Raw genomic sequence first — 20,890 nt, forward strand, 5'->3', positions numbered from 1 at the left:
AAGCATACAGTACTTAATTTACACACTATGTAGTTCAAGTTTCCCCTTTTGCCCTCCCTTCACTCTTCCAAAGATGGATATTAATCTTCCTCACACTGAAAACATTAAAAACAAACTTGTCTCCTTAATCTTCAGCTCTTTCCAGAAACCAGCAGGGATTTTTTATTTCAATTATCCACAGAAGAACTTCAGATATTAAACAGTTCTTATGAACATGTTTAAATTATACTATAGCTCAATTTGTCAATAAACAGTATTCATTTAGAAGCCAGAGTTGAAGGAGAAGAGCAGTGAGCACAAGAAAGACTGAGATGACACTGGGAATCAAGTGACATCTAGTGAAGAGAAAGGACAAATTTGTTCTTCTCTGAGATGATAGCTTAAGATGTCAGAGTTTGGAGAGAAATACTAGAAGCCAGGGACTGACGTTAGGAAGGGATTACTATGTTGAAAATACATCACCTAACTGCTAAGAACTGAAACCACACCAAAATAGCTCACAAAAATCTGATGCTTTTTAGCATTTTAACACATTAGGGAATGGTGTGAATAAGGATATACATAAAAATGTGGATATAAACACGCACTTCATTTCTGCAAAGAATTTTAAAGAGAAGAACGTATTAGCCAAGCTTTTCAAATTACTGTGGTCAACCACAGCATCTTCATCTTCAATAATTGCTTTGTGACAAGTGCACAATTCAGCCAAGACACTTGCTGTCTTATATTTAAGTCAGGAGAAGAAAAAAAAGCCCATGAGGTACACCATGCAAAAAAGCAGAAGAACACAGACTATGTACCCTTATTACAGGTCAGATTATCTCTGTGTGTTGATATTTCAAGAGCAGATGGTTAAGAGAAATAACTTCTGCAGGACAAAAGAACTTTAGTTGATAGTATTGAGATTTAATATTAGGCTTCCATCAAATGCAAACAGTATCACTAAATGCCAGTGAATCTCCTTCAGGTGTTAGAACTGTTTAAGCACGATCTCTTCAGAGTTTCACACTACTGTGCAGTTGCTAGCTTTAGACAAATCAACCTGTCCGAAGTTCATTCAGTAAGTTCACCTTTCCCTTCTTCAATATTCTCTTTACTTCATTCTATTCAACATGTTTTCTGCAATTTACAAAAGGGACTAACCAAAGACGTCCTGCACACAAGGCCTTGAGCAATTACTACAGATTACCCTCAAAGGTGAAGATCACTTCAGGTAGTGTCCATCTACCTGTGTGCCTAGCAGTACTTATTTACCAAATTCTGCTTTCAGTGTGTCTAAAAAACTTTTCATTAATTCAGTTTGCCTTGTTAGCCAGTATTTGGAGTTTAAACTTTTTACACCACTGAAATGTTTTTAGAAACACACATAGGACTATTTCTCACTGCAGCTTAGATCAACTGAGTCGTTCCCCTATTCAGCACTGCAGATTGCTGTGCTGACACAGTGGGGACACCAGCCTGTCCTCTAAACACACTCACAGAAGAGGCTGCAGCAAAAAAGCTCACTGCTCAAAAACAGAGTCAGCACATGTGTTTCTTGCTCCAGTTCTCTGAACTGGGAATGAGTTAAGCTCCCTCCTAGTTTGAGATGCCCATATCCAGCACTTAAAGCCACCTCCTTAGGTCTGTATGGCACAGAGTCCTCTCTGTGCCTCTCCGTTAGCTTACCCCAGGCTTCAACTGACTGTACAGTTCATTTCCAGCTACAGGAGATATTACTGGTGGCAACCAGTTACCACACTGGCCATCATCACATCAAGATCAGGGAACTATTTCACCCTAAAGGTTATGCCACAATAATAGAAAATATTAAAAGGCCAGAGAGTGAGCAGTCTGAAGGGAAATGCTGTGTTGTTATCCACTTCAATGCACCTGACTACTAAAAGAACAAAAAGAATACAAAGAATACATAAAAAATAAGAGTACAAAACCAAGTACAAAAAACTAAATCCAGTTTCCCCTTAATCTACACCAAATCTACCTTCTTGTCTCAATTCTTCCATATTAGAAGCCAAAAAATTCTACTTGGCTTGTTAGACAGTAAATTCTGCAATACAAAATTAATGTCTTTAACGAGGTGAGTTCACTTTTGCAATGTTCACTTCCTTTGAAAAGGTCAACTGCAAAATAGTCTTTATGTGGCAAGAGGATTTACAGTAAATTCCAATTACAACCTGTATATAAACATGGAGAATGATATGGGGCTTCCACAAAAAAATTAGACCTATTTTAAGCCACTGGGCTTAAATGAAGACACAAGTAATTTGTAGTAACATGTCAGAAAACATTGAGAATTAAAAAAAAAGTTTAAGGTGTTTGCAGGTGTCTTTTAGTAAGAGAACAACAAAAGTATCTGAAGAATCATGTTCAAGACAAGTGATTTGTGTCTAGTGTTGCTTTACTTACCATGCAAAACTGACTTCGGTGCCACACAGCACAAACTTTGACGATTTAATTTGTGCATAAATTGGGCACTTTCTGCATGTATCCTTATACCATTTCAGCACAAAACTCTTTCACACATTATTCTGTTTCATTTCCCCGAAGTTTCTAAGAAGCAAAGTTGATATTATATACATTTAAAATTAAAATGCTCTACCATCTGTATTTTCTCAGAACCAAAGGTTTGGGGGTTTTTTAGGAAGAAAAGAAAAAGCTAACAAGGTATTTAATCAACACATTTGAGCAGAACCCAGATGTCACAAATTTAGTAAGGCATATGTATAGGGATCTCCTTCTTCCTCCTTTTCCCATCCTCCTGTGTACTGCATTCAGTAAGATATTTCCCATTAGAGATCCCTGCAGAAACAGGAAGGAAGGCCAAATCAAAACAGACCAAAAAAACGAAAGGCTTTGAGTTAGCTTAAAGCATCTCTCCCACACACAGCTGATAGACACCGTCAGGCACGAGTCCTGTGCTTTGGACACAGCCCTGCTCTCACCTTGCAGACATTACCTGCCCCATTGGTGCACTGTGTCAGCATGGAATGACTTACCAGAAGAAAGCAGAGGCAGAAGCATAGTAGAGGAGAATACAAGAAGCAACAAAGAGTAAAGAGTACACGGTCGTCTGGGTCCTTCCAGAAGTCAGCAAATTTGTTATATAAATAACCTGATACCAAGCAAGATGCAAAGTGTCAGACAATACCAGTGGGAGACACCATCACACATTTCAGCAGACTGGAGAAGACAAAGCAGCGAGACTGGGAAGGCATTCAGGACAGTCAGATGTAGTGCTGCTGTCTCTGGACTACCTCCAATACATCCAGGTATAGACTACAGCCAGAAAGGTGACTCAGAAAAGAGACATCCTAATATAAAAATTAAACTGAGAGATTTTTAGCAGCATGCTAAAAGAAAAAGATCAAGGACACAGTAAAGAGGGTTAACAGCAACAGAAAGACAAGCTTTTGTGCTGGTCACACACAGAGAGAAAAACAATTCAGAAGATGGCAGAGCAAAGAGGCAGTAAGTCGTGTGAGCAGGGAAAAAAAAGTTTTGAACTGCTCTGCTGAAAGAAGGCAAAATGTACAGTGATGATAAAGGGTGACCACATGGCTGTCAAAAGAACAATGATCAATGAGACACAGCCATTCTGACACGAGCACAAAGTGAACTCAAACAAAATTCAGGTCTGGAAATGGGAACCAGCAACAAAAAACTAATGGATCACCCCACAAAAAGGAAGGGACCAAAGATGAGTAAAGGATTACACGAGAATCAAGGGAGAAGCAGTGGAAAGATCACAGAACAGTACAGGACAGCAGATCAGAGGAATGGTAGAGGAGGACAGAGAACATGACATCAGGTAACACACAGAAGAGGTCTGAGTAAAAAATAGTTGCTCCCGATCTCTCATTATTTAATCATTTGATAGTACTGGATAAGGAATCAGAGCACGAGAACAAAAGGATATTGAAACCATCAGGAGTGAGCTATGAATAGCAGGAAAATTCTGAGATCATTTACAGACAGCACAAGAATATGTGAAGCCAGTGAGCACAGGACCACCTGAGGTTAAGGAGACCGAGGAGAACAGCAAAACGAAGTTGCTGTGGACCATCAGCTAGCAGGCGGGATGAATAGCTGCCAGCTACCAGGAACACAAGCGGCTTCCCGGGGAAAAAAATGCAAAATGTACTCAAACAGTGACCTCTACTGGACAAAGCACGGAGCACCGGTGCCCACCGGCAGCGGGAACACTCCCGCTACAGCGGACAACTGCACAGGAGATACAATCTCTGCACTGATTTCTTCAAATGATTGCAACGTTAATTAACCACCACTGGCAGCTAACGCAAATAACTGTCATGGTAGTTACAAGTCAAAGACTTACTGCACATCCCAAAATAAATGAAAATAAAACAGGTTGGCAGCAAAAGAGTTGCACACATACTGATGACACCTGCTGCCAATGCTGAAGTAACCTTTAATATTCCAGCCTGCTTTCCAGTCACATCTTCCCCTCTGTGCCCTTCTGGCTGGGATAACAGATAAACTGAGCATCTGAAACCCCTTCAAACACACTTCCTATTCACAACATAATAATGGATTTTAACTGTCAAAACTTCATCAACATACCAAGTAAGGATTTCCCATCCTATATTAGGATGTGAAATTCTGTACATGTTCTAAGTGGCTGGAGAATACCTTGAGTTAGCTGACCTATCTAAATTCCAGAAGGTTCAGTATCCCTTCATACTTTATGGCAAAATAGTACACAAAAGCTGCTCTGCTAGGAAAAAGCAGACAAGGCGTAAGCCACATTTTTATGCTCTATTAGTATTCTTTATGAAAGTGAGTTTTTTCTGTTGCTTGTTTTACTCCAATTCTTGCTCACTTACAAATCTAGTGGGGGACAAGGGGACCAAAATGTGAAACCTAACCTAACTGCTGATTTCAGCCTGTAAAGGTACTTTATTCCAGTCAAAGGCAGCAATTTGTTGAACCAGCACAAATAATTTACAAAGTAAATAAATAAAGTAAATAAATAAAACCCCAAAATCCCATGAGCCCTCAAGCCATGCGATAGACAAACCCTACCATCAGCTCTGAAAAAATCTTTATCCTGACCCCGATGATCTATTTTACACTGTCTCCCAGAGCTCCACCTTGATGTGCTTGAAACAATATGGGGCAAGACGTAGATTAAAAACAGACAAGCCTGGGGATATCCCTTCCTCTCCCTGACCTGGGCCCCCAGAATCTCAGTATTCTGCAATTCCAGCCTGTTCCCCAGAACCATGATTAAAACATGAACTCTAGCTGAAGGGCTCTGAACAAAATAGCTCTGAGTTTGATTTCAAGAACTTTTATGACAAATTCCTTGACACATGACTGGCACTGCTATCCCAGCATGAACCACAGAGCAGCAGTGTCACAGGAATCATGACAGCTGCCCCTGCAGAACAGGCAAATCTACAGCAATACCTAAAGGTCTCTTTCCTCCTGCACAGAGGCACCAGATGAGCAACTGGCCAAGACTGCTGTAGACTTTCGTGACGTTCCACCTGAACTTGAGTGAAGCAGCCCTAGAAATACCCAAACAGAAGCATAAATACCCACAAAAATTACTACTGTTCCACAGATGATGCAGAAACAATATTTGTGGCTGATCAAACTGATCAAATGTGGTTTCTACAACAGTATGTCCTGCGGTTCAAACTCCCTCTCTGCCCCTCTAGCACAGCTACCCTAATTCCCTACCACAATTCATAAATGATCCTATTGAGCAGGAGGTGAATCTGTATGTCCCTCAGCTAGCATCAAGTGACATGAATAAAAACAACTTGGTCACATCTACCTGAATTAATCCACCACACTGAAGGGCAGATACCTATGGTTCAGCCACTCATTTCCACCAATTTAAAAAACATTTGCTAGAACTTCTACTGCATTTACTCTGGTGGTAGCCAGTGGTTTCAAAAGACAGCTCAGTTAGGATCAGACAACCTATACAGGCTAAGACTATCTTGAATTTTGCTTCTCAGCTGTACACAGGATAGAAGGCTTTAAAATTACTAAATGATGGAACAAAAAACTCCCAGTATAACCTATAGAGACACTGGCCCTTATGTCTGCATTAGACTAAGAAAAAGCACAAATATTCACTTTCTCCTTCTGCTTTCTACTGCTTTGTCAGAGACCCTACAGAGCTTTGGCACTTATGCAGCAGGTTCAACAAGACTGCAGAATCACAGCTATTTAGCTTCCCTGAGAGTTTTGCTTCCCATTTTGAAGCACAAGAAATTCTCACCAAGCAGCAAAGGACAGACTCAACTGTTTCAGAAGTCACCTAGAGCAGAAAAAGCCAGTTCAAGACTCCTCCATTAGCACAGCACCAGATAACTGGAAAAAAAAAAATTCAGCCTAATATCCTCCTGAAAAATCAATGTGGACTTGAGTACTTCTGATAATGAATGATTTAGACATCTAAATGAAGTACCAATGGCACACTAGAAATACTACTAAAATCCATGCCACAGAAGTATTCTGAGCAGTACGATGGATTTAATTAACAGTCCTCATACTCGCTGATGAAACTTAAGTTTTAATAGTTTTCTGGCAAAGTACATTTACATAAAAATATGCATATCCACATTTTGCATTTATTTATTCTTTCAGATAGACATATTTACTCTAAACACCAAAAAAAAAAAGCTAGCAGAACACTCATTTAAATGGCAGAAAACTAGAAGAAGATGCTAATATGACCTTAGTGTAGCATGTCAAGTGTCACTGCCATCAGCTTCCTAGTCATTTTAAGAACAATCTGCTAAGACAATTAATTACACAGCTTAAAAGATTAGGTCAACAGTGTCAAATATGAGAATATGAACTTGAAATTTAGCCTTTTAAAAATGTGCGCTGTCTATTTAAGTGTCTACATCCATTTGTGAAAGAAGAGTAAGTTTCAGACTTGATGAGTTACTTCTCAGGACAAGCAGTGGCCTTACCTTGCCATGAAAGAAACCCAAACAGAGCAATTAGAAAGGCTGGCAGAATCCCTTGGCATGTACTTGCAGCCTGCTGATCTGACGGCTACTTTAGGAGGAAGCAGTTAATTGAAGGGCAAGATTTAATGTAATGTAACACAAACTTACAGTCATGGCAATCTTTCAACTGGTATTTTGAAAACTAAAACTGCTTTAAGCAAATGGTACACTCTGTATTTTTCTTGAATAGTTAAAGGCAACCTGGACACATCCTCCTTGGACATTTCTTACTACTGCATCTTTCCTCCCCTAATCAGGTCTGCAGCTAAGACTGAGCCAGGACATAGGGTGGCTACTCAGCTTTTCAGCGTGGAGCTCATGCTGAAGCACATGCCTTCCCCAGGCTCACATGTGAGACAGCCAAGTTTACCATGATTCAAATCTCCATGCAAGAGCTTCAGCCTATCTCCACTTCCTCAGAGCAAGGCAGACACCTGCTACCTGCCCAGCCAGTTGTGTGCTCAGCTGAGATCATCCTTTAGTTGTGTTAAAATTTGTAAGGCACCAGGTGGAAGAGCTGATTCACTGGCAATCTGACAGTGTCAGATTTCAAAAGTTCTAGGAATTTTACAAATCTCAGACAAAGTATGGTGAAGTTTACAAATAGCAGCATTTCCATTTCATTTCATCCTTGTGCCAGGTAAGCAGCCATTCAGACAGAGATACCAGAGTAAATAACCAGCACCAGAAAAGCCTTGCCTGTCAGCCCTAAGGTACCCAGCCTTGGGTGAGCTGTCTGATCACAAGAATTAGAGGTGTGCAGAATGAACTGCTATCTCGAGGTGCCTGCAACCCTCCAAAGGCTGCAGAGAAAGCTGCAGTGGCTGAGTACAATTAACTACCTAGCTTTCAGAAGCTCAAGTTCAGGGACAACCATCTCCCTGCAGTACCTGAGGGAACACACAAAAGTCACTAGCTGGGTGGCCCCACAGCCCAGCTCCACCAGTGGCTGATAACAGATGCCAGACAGCAATATGCCCAAAGAAAATTCATCATAATCTTTCTCAAAAGACCATTCTCCCAGCTTCAAGCTAATTGTAATTTCATGGCCTTCTAAACCATGGACAGAGCTGCATGTTTAACAGTGATGCACTTTGGATTTTTCCTCCCTTTACTGGCCCACTACCTTACCCATCAGTCATCGTTTATATGCCAGATGGGTGGAAACTGGTGGTCACATTTGTTTCATTTTGAATTGAGATTTCTTTGAAAACTACAATGGGATAAAAACAAATAGCAAGATGGCAGTATAGAGGGCACAACACTACCAAAAGAAGGGTCCTGAACACCTAATTCATAGATCTCACAGCCAGTCACTAAGTGCCCATAATTTTATCTGTTTACTACAAACCCTTTAAGCTACATATTAGTACCCAACAAACTGCATCCAGAGAAGTGCTTATGCACTAAAATCTAGGGATACTTATATTCTCTTCATGCTTAATCCTCTGCAAATGCTCAGAGACTGCAGTGACACTTTTGCATTAATTCACATGTTTTAAAAAACACATGCTACCTTAGAGCTCATGCAGCAAGTAGTGTAGAGCTCAACAGGCTGAGTTTTACTAATTTGTTTGAAGTAGTGTAGAGCTCAACAGGCTGAGTTTTACTAATTTGTTTGTGTTTCTTAAGACCCGTCTCACTTTGTAAAGATTTTCTCGGATACACCCTAAAGCACAAACACCCTAATACACCACTTGTCAACACCCACACACTTTTATTAGTTCCATTCCCCTCTCCATTCCATCTCTCCAGTTGTTACAAAAAGAGGAGTGGTTTAGTGGCACAAGCAGAGAGCAGATGAAAAGAAGAACATGAACAAGACCAACACTTCTTTTTGGAAGATGCACAGAAACAGGGGTGAGACAAAATTCACTGCTTGAATTTCAACAACCGAGAAGCAGGAATGTTTGCACAAGACGCTGGTAGATAAACCACAAAAACAAACAAACAAAAAAACCCAAACCCACAAAAACTTTTGTCTTGCAAAAGTCAGTCTGGTGTCTCTCTCTCCCAAGTCTCATATTCATTTTGTTCTTGACATGCTATTCACCAACACCTCACTTAGGAACTTCTTTGCTCTGGGAAGCAGGATCCACAACCTGAAGATGCTGTGAGCAGTACAACCAAGAGACAATTTTTGGACAGGAAGAGGCTACTTTTTTTTCCATGCCTGATGCTTACATTCAGTTGGCCTTGCTCATATATGTAATGCACTGGAGGTGTAATTTGCTTTGCTTCAGTCAAATTCATTATCCATTCACTGAAATGAAAACTGTGTTGTTTCTGAGACAGTTAAAAATTTCAAAAGTACTCATCTTAACATAAGGACTTCAGAGCCATGGTAGGACATGGATTTCTGTCTGAACTGGTGACAAGACTGAGAACCACAGATCTTTCTGTACATTGCAGGTCTGTACTGAAGTTGGAAAGGCAAGTTGAAAATGGCTGCTAAGTCACACCTCAATCTCTTTACTTCTAATGAAGTACTAGCCAAGAAGCATCACTCTTAATAGTGTCATTGCACTCTGTATCAAACTAGCAGTGTCAGATTTTCAGTGTTACTCAACTGCCTGCCACTAAGTCCAAAACCAGGAACATACTTACTTGTAAGCTTGTTGTGACTCAGAACCAGCTGTGTGATGTGAGACAGTGTAACTGCAAATGAAGAGAAAAAGAAGTTAGTTTATGGACATGGTACCTGAGAGCTTGTAGCTATTTCAGCTGAAAAATAAAACAGGAAGGTTATTCTTTCCACTCCAGTAACTTGATTCATGTGCATTGTCAGAAATAAACAAGAGAAGCTCAAGACTAAAGGATGAGTCCACCTACTCCTTTGCACTTTTACTTCACATTTGTTACTGCATCAGACACAACAGGGAGAGTTTTACTCACTGATACAGCAACCTGTTTCAGCTAATCCTTGAAAAAGCTCATGACTTAACGAAGGCAAATACAATGCCTGCAATGCCTAAAATTCACTCTGTTAGCAGAGTGAAAGCAGTCAGTCAAAGGCACCATCAGATCAAGATAGCTCAGTGTTTGAAAAAAAAAAAAAAGCATCACCGTGCAACTGCAGGTTGTGAAGGAAGGAAAGGCAGGAAGGAGAAAAGAATAAACAGTGCATCCACCCTGAATTTCTCCCAAAATTTGAGCACTCAAAGTACTGCCTGCACCACCTTAATATGCAGAACAAAGGAGAGGGAAAGAAGCCTATGGAAAGTCTGTAAGAGTATTGTAGGAAAATCATCACTAAAGGGCAGAAAAGAGCAGCAGCCTCCACAAAGAGCTCTGTCTTTAAAACAAAGGGCACATAGGTACCTGAACCATAAGCAACTGTTTAACACGACTGAGTACTTATCTATATAAATAAACATAGGATTGCAATTTACACAGCAAAATGAGAGAAGATTCTGGAGGTAATCACAAGCTTGTGAACTGAAATCCTAAGTAAGCTTTATACATTTGTTTCTCTTGGTATAACTATTTTAATAACTGGGACAATCAGTAAAAGTCAACATTTCATGGGCCCTTGATATTCAAGCCTGACTAATAAGAACACAACCACCAGAAGAGCAACTCCACCACTGAGATGAAAAGTCCTGTAGTCTGATGTCTTCTGTTCCAAGGCAACTGAACCTAGAACATAGCCAGATAAAATCTGACATCATCAATCCCTGGAAAAAGACCTTTTTTTTTCTGCATTTTACTTCAGAAATAAGTAATTCTGGAGCTCTGAGGCTTTACCTAGACTCAACAGCATCATCAACAAAAAAAAAAGGCTGTTTTTTAAAAAAGGGGGGGAGAAAATTGTTTTTAATACTGTACAAAGTTGCTTTCATTTCACTTTGCTTTTAAAGCAGAGAAATTAAACAATGTCATCAGGTCTGTGCAAAGGAAGCATGGATCCTTACCAAAGAGCAATGAAGGTTTGGGGCTGCAGATTTTGGTCTGAACACTGAACTCTTGATGAATTTAAGTGCCACAACAAGTGCATATTTAAAGGAAAGCCTTCTGACTACACCATCAGGCCACGTGCACCACTGGCCTTCAGCAACACAAGGTTAGAAACATTATTCTCACTACTCCCTCTCCTTTTTTGTCCCATCACAGTGTTCTTCAACCGATACTATTTTCAGAAAGATTTCTTCTCTCACATCTATACAGAACAGAACAAAGTCCATGTTGAAAATTTCAAGGCCAAAATCCCTAGGCAGAAGACATTTGAATCTGTATTTTACTGTCCAAATCTGACTGAAGCCTAGACACTTTTTCTGAAACTCCACTATCTCAGTCAATCCTGATGAATGACAAAAAGTCCCATGGCATCTTTGACCAGCAATGGTAGATTGACAATACCCAAAGGAACAAGAAAGGCTACACTCCAATACTATTTTGAAAAGAGCAATGGTTCAGGTGTCTGTACTCTGGACTACTTCTAGCAGCATTTTAGACATATCAAGACAAAGAGATTCTTCAGTCTTGAAAGGTCCAAAGCTACTATCAGTTCAGAGGCAAGTATAGAAGCATTTTAAGAAAGAGAACAAAGATAAGAGAGCAGTACTTGCTCACTCTGTTACACAGAGAGAAATTTGCTCACTTTCATTAAACAGACCTGAGTCAAACAACCAGCCCCTGGAAATAACATGTTTTCCTTCCACTGCCACATAGCTATGCCTGTGAAAAGGACTGTGTTGTGGGAACAGCTAACTGAGATTTACTTCATCCTATACCTAAGGTCATTCTGTAGGACAACTAAACTATCAAGTCTGGCCAGGAAGACATCTATTTTAACTGATTAACATCCCCAAGTAACATCCAGGAGGCTAAAGGAGGGCTGGGGGGCAGTTTTGATTTGGATGCACACAGTCCAGGAAAGCACAACATACAAAGGCCTGATGACTCAACCCATGTACCAGTCTCCTGAGAATGGAAGGGCACTGAGATTCCCACTGGAAATTACTCTAACCTCTCTATGATGCCACGGCAGGAGCTTCTGGACACTACCCTGTAACAGCAATTTACTTGCACAGTAATCACAAATTCTCATTATGGTCCTAGTTCCACTACTACTAAAAAAGAGTGAGTCAAGGGAAGAATACTTAGGTTCTTCCGTTTTGGCACTATTATCAAATCTCTTCATATACTGCTTCCCTGCAATGAAAGCTAGTTTCACATAAAATAACTGGATGACAATACTCAACCTAACTATTAAGGAAAATATAAAACAAATAAAAGCCCTGCCCATCAACAGAAAAAAAAAAAAAGCCAAAACAAAAAACACACCAAAAAAGAAACCAACTCAAAAAACCCCTAAATGACCAACCTGACCAAACAACCAAACCAAAGTAAAAAAAAAAAAAATTAGGAAAAAAAACCCCCCCACACAAAACAGGAAGACCCCAGGGACTTTGCTGAGCTAAGATAAGACACTGCCTGTCCCACTGGAGGAAGTTAATGCAGGATGAGCATTACAGTATTGTTACAAGTAGCCTGCCTCTCCATCTTCTGTGCTTTCATTATTTTAGGAATGAACAATTTTATCAACACTAACTTTCTGATAAAGAATTCTAGTCACACAACTCTGTACTTTATGCAAAATATGAATAGCTTACAGATGGAATGATAATGAGAACAAATTAACACATAAATAGGATTGCATCCAATATTCCTTCCCTGACAACAGAGCAGATGTCGCAAGTTATTTGGGCAAAATAATTTCTTTACTTGTACCTCCTCCTCCATATCAACTGCTTAGAAGACATATAAATGAGACTGGTCCATACTCTAAGAACAATCATAGTTGCTGATGGCTGTTTAAAGTCCTATCAATAAATGCCCTATCCTTTGCTAGGCTAGAGGAAAGAGAACATTACTCCCTTCTCACTGGAGTTGGTTGAACCTGCTTGCCCAGCCTACAGGATGTCTATTAATGCTCTCTACCATTATCTGCCCATAGTGGGTGCTTATAAACAAATATAATCTATTTACTTCACAATATGAAGGCAAAACACCCAAACCAACACAATAGAACACTTCCATGGGACAAGACATTTTTTACACTATTTATGTATGGAGGATGCACAACAATAGTAGAGATGTGTACACAAATGGTGTAACTCTTGTTTTATCATTTTGCTGGAATAATAAAAAAAGTCTTTAACACTTAAAACTGTGTCACATGGTATTTGCATGACAAGCTGAAGAACAGAGAACACTTAGATCAAGGGGTATTTTTTGTCACAAATGAAATCTCTTTTCTACAGAACATGTCAGAAAGAGGGTTCTCATATTACAGTTCTGAAAGCATCAAAAATTCAGATGCTCTGAAGGTGTGTAACACAATTCTAGTTTGTATTTTAAGTCATTAGGAGAAAACATGGAAGTCCCTGGATTCAGGGAATATGCTAAAAATAGAACTCTACTTCTAATGACATTAGAAGTGCTTCAGGGACTTCTTAACCTTTTTTCATGAATCTGAACACCACGTTGTATATAAGCTGGTAACCATGCTTTTTTTCTTTGCTAAACATGAAAGTGGGAAGAGCTGTAAAGGTTGCCAAGCTCCTTCCAGATAGAAGTATTTCATTCTTAATTGCAAAGAGAAACTGGTATTTAACAGAAACAAGTTTTGTCTGCTTTGTCTCTCCCATAGGTACTGCAGAGGGTGGAATGCAAAAGAAAGTATGAGTGACTGCCCTGTACTGCAGGAAGCCATTCACTATACTGGAAAGAGAAGCCAGAAGAGAATAGTATCCAAGACAAGGCATATATTCCCTTTGCTCTTCTTTGCCCCCACATGACACCAGTCTTCTCTATCACTTACTTTTTTGTTGTTTTTTCTTTTCCTAAGCACATATGGCAAGAACAGAGTGACACCTAAGGAAAAGGACCAAAGGACTGCCACACTGAACAGATGCTACATGCCGCTTCCAAATCCTTGTGCCTCTATCAACCCTATGTGAATTAAGTTAAGAAAGGTTAAATACAAGCTTATCAACCACTCTGCAGCAAGTACTCAAATGTGCAGTGAGACGAGGCTTGGTCCTTTCCTGAAGATTTAGGACTAGAGGGAGCAGTTTACCTTTAAGGGGTACTTGGCAGCTCTGGTAGGGGCATTCACAACCACTAAATAATTCCGTGAGTCAAAATGCTGATCAGGGGCTACCAAACACAGTAATTCAGGCTACAAAACTCAAATAGCCAAAAATGTTCCCTACAATCATTATCTAAACTTAACTCTCAACACCTACTAGTGGCCCTCCTTAAAGACAAAATGCTGCGCAAGAAGAGTCACTGAGCATGAATAGTGATGATTGCTTTTCACAGAGATCTTTACTTTATGGAAGGAAAAAATTAAAATAGCTGAAAAGGCAAGCTTTAACACTGCCCTGGAAAGGTATGCAACACACAGAGAAGGAAAGGGAGCAGGTCAGTCTCCTTTAGCTTACATGCCTGTTCGGAGAGCCAGAGAAAACCAAAACATCCAATCTCCATTAGAAGAGACCATCCATTTGGAGTCAGATGACAGGGGTTTGAAAAAAAAGTTTAACACTTCCTCAACCCTTTACTAAAAATTCAGAAGTAATACCTATTCATTACTTTTAACTTGGTGAGAGGCATTCCCTCTCCAAAAGGCAAATACCTCCATCGTAAAAATAAAAAACGGAAACCAACTTATGTGGTCTGTCAGTGAACATAATAACTGAAAAAGCCATTAATTTAACAGAAACCAGTCATCACTTCTCCCTTCCCTAACTTTCATCTCAAACTGAAGAAGGCCCCTGATCCCTATGCTAGATCAAGTCACACAACATGCACCAAGAGTATCTGCACAGAGACTCCTCTGATACAGTCTAACTAGGGTACCACAAGTCTATACTTCATGTAGGGAGCTCCCTGCCAGTGACATTTCAGATGCTTAATTAGCAGCCTGGTATCAGGAAGCATCTGGGGACCACAGTGCCCCACTCTGCTCCCTGGCCCTGCCTGAGCAACAAACCCCAAAGAGTCGCTGTGCAAGAAAAGCCTCTTTTTTTTAGGATTATCAATGTGCTTCAACATTATCATTTTTCCATGCTTGAAAGATCAAATCTAGTTAGTTAATTATGTGTCTAGTGTTGATAGCAGGCACAAAGTCTACTTAACAAAAGCAACAGTACTCTATTGATGCTCCATATACCTGACAGATCTGAGTATAGTTCTCAAAATTGATCTGTAATTAATGTGAGCTAAACACCACTTTGTCTCAAATAACTGCTCATCCTATAGAAATGCAGAGAAACTTTCTGTTTAATGTGAGTTCACATTTACGGCCCTTACAACAACATCTTCCCAAAGTCCCATGTGCTACCCAGAAGCAAGAAAACAGTGGTATAGAATGAAGACTTAAGTACAGAACCTAGTTCTGCAAAACTGTACTCAAGACTTCATTCTTTACTGATGTGATTGAAGACATCTTGATGTGCTCCCATCTCTGCAGATAATGGCGAGTTGGTAGTGAGCCATACTTTTCCCTGAGCTCCTATCTATCTTGTGAGAAGAGTTATGTACATTTGCTACTGGCTGCTTTCAAATTTAACAAACACAGTAAAGAGCTAAACCAGGATACAGTCAAGAATTTTAAGTACATTGGTTGGTTGAGATTTTGCTTTTTTCCCCTTCACTGGATTTTGCATTCAGAAAAATTTCAGGTTGTGGCACACTACAGACAGTCACAACTTTAACTCCCTGAGCAATTGGCTATGTCATAACATCGTGTGCACTTTAGAAAGGGCTCTATATGTTCTCCAGAACCATAACAGCATGTTGCTATTGGTAGGCTGTATTTACTGCGAATTTAACTACAGCAAACACACCATGCCAACAGCAGCACCCTGCCATGGTTCAGCAAACATGGGCAATCGTGTAATATCCAAAGCATGATGTTGCTGTATCTGTGATACAGTATTACTGCCCTCTCCTTCAGACACCACTCGCCCGTAGTTGCAGGCGGATGTCACCCTATCCCTATCAAAACCCAGTGGAGATGCTGCTTGGCTGGTGTTTGTGTTTCAGTAGCAGAACGGAGAAGAGGGCAAGTCTCCTCATCAGCCAAGTGCCAGAACGCCCAGCAGTGCGACAGGGAACGCTGAGCCCCTGTGCGGGGCTCCCTTGGTCACACACACGCACGGCTCCCGGCGGTGCTGCCGGCAGCCTGGCGCGGGCGTTCCGCTCAGCCCACGGATCGCTCCCCAAGCCCCCCGTGCCCAAAGGCCTCCCCCGCACCGGAGAGTCTCGGACTCGGCGCCGGGGCGGGGTGGCGCGGACCCCCCACGCCCAGGGCCGGCCCCGCTCGCCCGGGACAAATAAGGAAGTTTCCGCGCTGCGCCCGCCCGCCGCCGCCGGTACCTACACAGGCCGGGCACGTCCAGCATGCTGGAGATGCCGCGGTCGCACATGTCCACCTCGGGCTGGTTCTTCTCCCTGCTCTCCTCCACGATCTTCTTCAGGGACTTGGACATGTCTAGGCGGGGCAGAAACGGACACCGTGAGCCGGGCGGCGGAGGAAACCCGTCGAGTGGACATGCATCTCCCCCAGCCGGGACAGCGCCGGGACTGCCCCGGCCCCGAGCGCCCGAGAGCAGAGAACCCCCTGCCCAGCGCCGCCGGGGGCCCGTCCCGTCCCGTCCCGTCCCGTCCCGCCCCGTCCACCGCGCCCGCCCATGCCAGCAGAGCACTGCCCGGGATGCCGGCCGCACTCCCGCCCCGGGCGGGGGGACAGACAGGCTCAGCCCGGCCCTGCCCGAGGGGCACTCACCGCGCGGGGCTCGGCGGGAAGCAGCGGGACACGATAGGAAGCGGCGGGACACGATAGGAAGCGGCGGGACAGAGCGGGCGGATCCCACGGCGGGACGGCGGGCGGGCCCCGGCGGATCCCGTGCGCGCCGCCCCGCCTCGCCCCCGCGCGCAGGCGCAGCGCAGCCCCGCCCGCACTGACCGGCGGGGGCGCGAGCGGCCCTGAGGGGCCGGGCCGGGACTCTGGGCCGGCTGCCGGAGACGAAACGCGTTATCGCCAAAAGAACCCACGCCAAGAAACACCCCGGTGCATTTAACCAGCGGTTTCCATTTCTTCAGGTGCTTTCATAGGTTTTCCAGTCAGCTCTAACAGCAAAACCAGTCACAGGGCTGGGTCCACGTTCTGAGCACTTGTAACTGGTCCCGACAAGCCATGGCGCTTGAGTTACAGCCTTACTGCCCAGACTGTAGTTATGTATAGAATAGATGTATTCTATGTAATGTAGTTATGCATGTAACCTCTTTCATAGGGGTTAAGGTCCTCCTGCTTACTGTCATTCAACAGAATCGGAAGCTTAGAACAATTAATGACTAAATCTATTAAGTTTCCTAAGGACAGGCTTCCCACTGAGAAGCACAGCTTTGAATTTTGCTTATGTACTCCATGGTGTTACTTAGTAGCCTAAAAATGGTATCCACAGAAACCAAGACGATGAGCGTTTGCCTAAGCCATTGCATAAAAAACTTCTGGAGGCACAACTTCAACTTTTCCCTTTTTAGGAATGTAAGGATTTAATACTGGACTGCAGGATTGTAGCATGTTTATTCCTAACTGGAGTGTTATCCAGGAGTTATCACTATCCTAATTTCATTATCCTGTTGTTGCATAAAGAGTTCATCTATCATTCACAGCTTCTATGTGACCTTCTTTCAGTCCTGCTTGAGCAAACCTTTTGTCTGAGCATAAATCCATACCCCAGTCAGGGATATTGGCAAAGGGGAGTTGCTGTCAAGCCTTCCTTTTAAAGTTTCTCAGTGCCTCATCAAGCACATAATTGTCTCAGAAGGAGTGGGAAAGAAAATACACAATACCTGTCCAAAGGTCCTTGATCATGAAAACTGATTTTTCAGATTGTCCCTTCAGCAGTCGTGAAGAGCCATTTCCTGCAGAGGGTCTGTGTCACTGCAGTCACCCATTCTTCCCTCTCTTATGGCCCCCTCCTCTTCCCAGTACGTGCAGTCATTCCAAAACCCCTTTGGCCCCAGAAATACTTGGCTCCCTCTCTACCCCCAGCTAGAGGCTGGCCAGCCTGTTCCTGGGGTCTGGCCAGTAGAGCCCTCCCCACACATACAGTGCTTGAGCTCACAGTGGAGACTTTTCCAATTTAGGTCTTGCTGTACCTTCTAGTTACTGATTTTTTGCTTATGAAACAACTATGAAATATCTTTGCTATCTGTCAGATCTTTTCTAAATCCATCATTTGGCCTAAATGTTTGTAGAGCAGATGCCTGAATTCATTGCTGGCATATGCCTTCTGTCCTTAGGCCTGCAGGCTAAAGCAGATGTGAGTAGATGTATGGCCATGACTGTGTGGCAGAGCTGCAGTTTCCCCTCTGGTGGTCAGAGGAGGCAGAAGTTGCCCTTGCAACTTCTTTGGTGCTTCCAGGCTGCTCTGCCTGGGCAGCGATGGCTGAACCTGCCTCCTGCTGGTTCCTCTCACTGTGCTGGGGGTCACCAAGGGAATGAGTAGCTCTGATGCCTCCCTTTTTTCTGTCCTAGGTACTTCTACTAACCAAGGAAATGACGTTTTACATTATTATTCTATTTTTATCCCTGTTTTCTCCCTCCAAGAAAAGCTATGATAATGAGCACCATTAATGCAACATTAATGCAGGGATGGTGTGTCATCAAAAGGATGCAACAGCAGCACACCCCTGCAAAACCAGTTGTGTAGTGCTGGGCACTGCTGCTACAAATTCATTCATCAGCTTTACATTCACTAAGTGTGATAAACCGGCATGCTATATTTATTTTTCCGATTGTTGTAAAAAAAAAAACCTCCTAGAATTTGGCCTCTATTTTTATTATCATTTAATAAATATTTTAAACATTTATTCATTAGTAATCCAGTTGTTTGGTATTGGGAATAATATAGTCGATCCCATGAATTTTTATTGAATTTTGTTTTAATTAGGACTGCAGAATAATTCTGCAGTTTCAGTTCAGCAGTGGACAAAAAATAATTACACCAAATATGTTAATTCTGGTGCCTAGGACACATATCCTGTGTTATTATGGGAAATTGAAACACCTCCTCCTTTGCTTAATGAACCAATTGAAAACCATTTTTCAGTCAAAATTGCTTTGTAAATTTAACTAAAATTAGCTATTCTTTTAAACTAACCAGTACCATTACTTCTAGCATTTTAGCTCTCTATTTTCTGTCTCCTTTACTTAAGTAACTATAATTGTAAGAATATCTCACAGTGGTATTATTTCTCATTTATAAAGAACAGTCCTGCCATGTGGGAAGGGCAATTAAAAATGTTGTTACAGACATTTTAGTGCTTATTCTTCAAATCCTAGTATTTGGAGGGCTTACAATTCATATATAACTGCCTCATAAAATTACTTTTGTATAAGAATAAACATCTGTAGTAGCATGCAGAAGAAGCTTTACATGTAAAATAAAACATGCAGGCTCTAGAAGGTGAAACCTGCACTTTCATTATCTGCTTTGTCATTGACAGAGGGAGGTTGTAGGCATGCAGTTATTATACAAAACAGACATGCAGCATTCACAACAATGACAGTATAAAATAGCAATGTGCACAGACATAAAAGCAATGGTTTTCATGGCAGTGTTTTAAGATGAAGCTATATTTCTTATTAAGTACAGATTTTGTCTTTTGAATTGTACACTGCAAAAGCACATAGGAGTTTCAGGGAATAATTATTTCCAGATTATCTGTTTGGTTCTGCTTGTTTGTGTTTGCTGTGCGCTCATTTTAAAGCAAGTGTTTTAAATTGCTCCTTACCTTCCAAGACAGAAACATGGCTTAGCATCAGCTCTCTCCTCTAAGGACCTCCACTTTAATACTTCTGCAGTATTTTTGTTGTGGTTCCTCATATAAAATGTTAGAGGACAGCAGTGGGTTACTTTGTTCCTTTGTTTTTTTAAAGAATGGGTTTGATAATTTAATTTTAGACTTTGACTATTTTTGGAGAGAGTCAGTTGGGCTGGATCAATTCAACCTTGTACCAGCAGCTTCATTCAACAGTCTTCATGAGCACAAATTCTCTGCATTTTGCTCATTCGTAAATAAAATTATGCATAGGTATTGAGTATATCTAACATTTAAAGATGCATCAAGCATTAGTCAGTTTAAGGTTTAAGAAAAAACCTTAAAAGATTCTCTTCTTCTCATTCATAGTGCTCTTTATTTTTTTTCTGCAGAATTTCAATGATTTTATAAAATTTTATGATGTGACAGATCTTGCCAACAGCAAATATTTATCATATAAAAAATGTCCAAAAGCATTTACTTGCTTTAAAGTAAAACATGTTTTTTCTCTTTGTGAAAGCAGTCTTTCTGAAGTATAGATTTCAGCAAACTCACCTTTTTAGCTGGAGTTCCCCTTGAGATCTTAAGGGCAAAGGTTGTGTTACCAGAGTGGCTTCAGCACATGGCCACCAGGTCACCAGAGCACATCTCTGTACCTGTCCCTAGCTCAGCAGGAGACCAGCCTCAGTGCCTGCTGTGTCCTTGGGCAACTTGGTGTCCTTAAACTGTGTGATGTGGTGCTGACTCTAGCCTCCACAATCCACTAATTACCTTCATTCATTAAAACCACATACAGGTTTCTGTTTGTCAGTTTATGCTCTGTCACACCTGTAAAAAGGCCAATGTTTAACCTGAGAACTCATTTCTGACAGGGCTGATCCACTTCTAGAGGAGCAATGAACATACCACAGAACACTGCCTGCAGTGGCACAGAGCTGTTTGGAGGGACATATCCTTCCATGTGTGGCTTCCAGCTGAGCTGTGCTCTGGGCTGGTGAAGTGCAGAAAATGACAACATTTTTGCAAGCTGATTCTTGCCTAAAATCTGGTGT

The 20,890-nt window shown here is 41.7% G+C and overlaps 1 protein-coding gene across 1 annotated transcript in view; it reads right to left on the minus strand.

The window, feature by feature from the left end:
- Positions 1-16,925, minus strand: part of RSU1 (Ras suppressor protein 1) — a 102,110-nt gene extending 85,185 nt beyond the window's left edge. The window contains exons 1-3 of the mRNA XM_084211534.1: positions 16,795-16,925; positions 16,390-16,500; positions 9,603-9,653 (exon numbers count right to left, since the gene is read on the minus strand). Coding sequence (XP_084067660.1) covers positions 9,603-9,653; positions 16,390-16,498 — 160 coding nt within the window. The 5' untranslated portion in view covers positions 16,499-16,500; positions 16,795-16,925. The remainder of the gene's footprint in view (positions 1-9,602; positions 9,654-16,389; positions 16,501-16,794) is intronic.
- Between the last annotated feature and the right edge of the window lie 3,965 nt (positions 16,926-20,890).

Source organism: Fringilla coelebs (genome assembly GCF_963513975.1).
Source record: "Fringilla coelebs genome assembly, chromosome: 1".
Taxonomy (NCBI): Eukaryota; Metazoa; Chordata; class Aves; order Passeriformes; family Fringillidae; genus Fringilla; species Fringilla coelebs.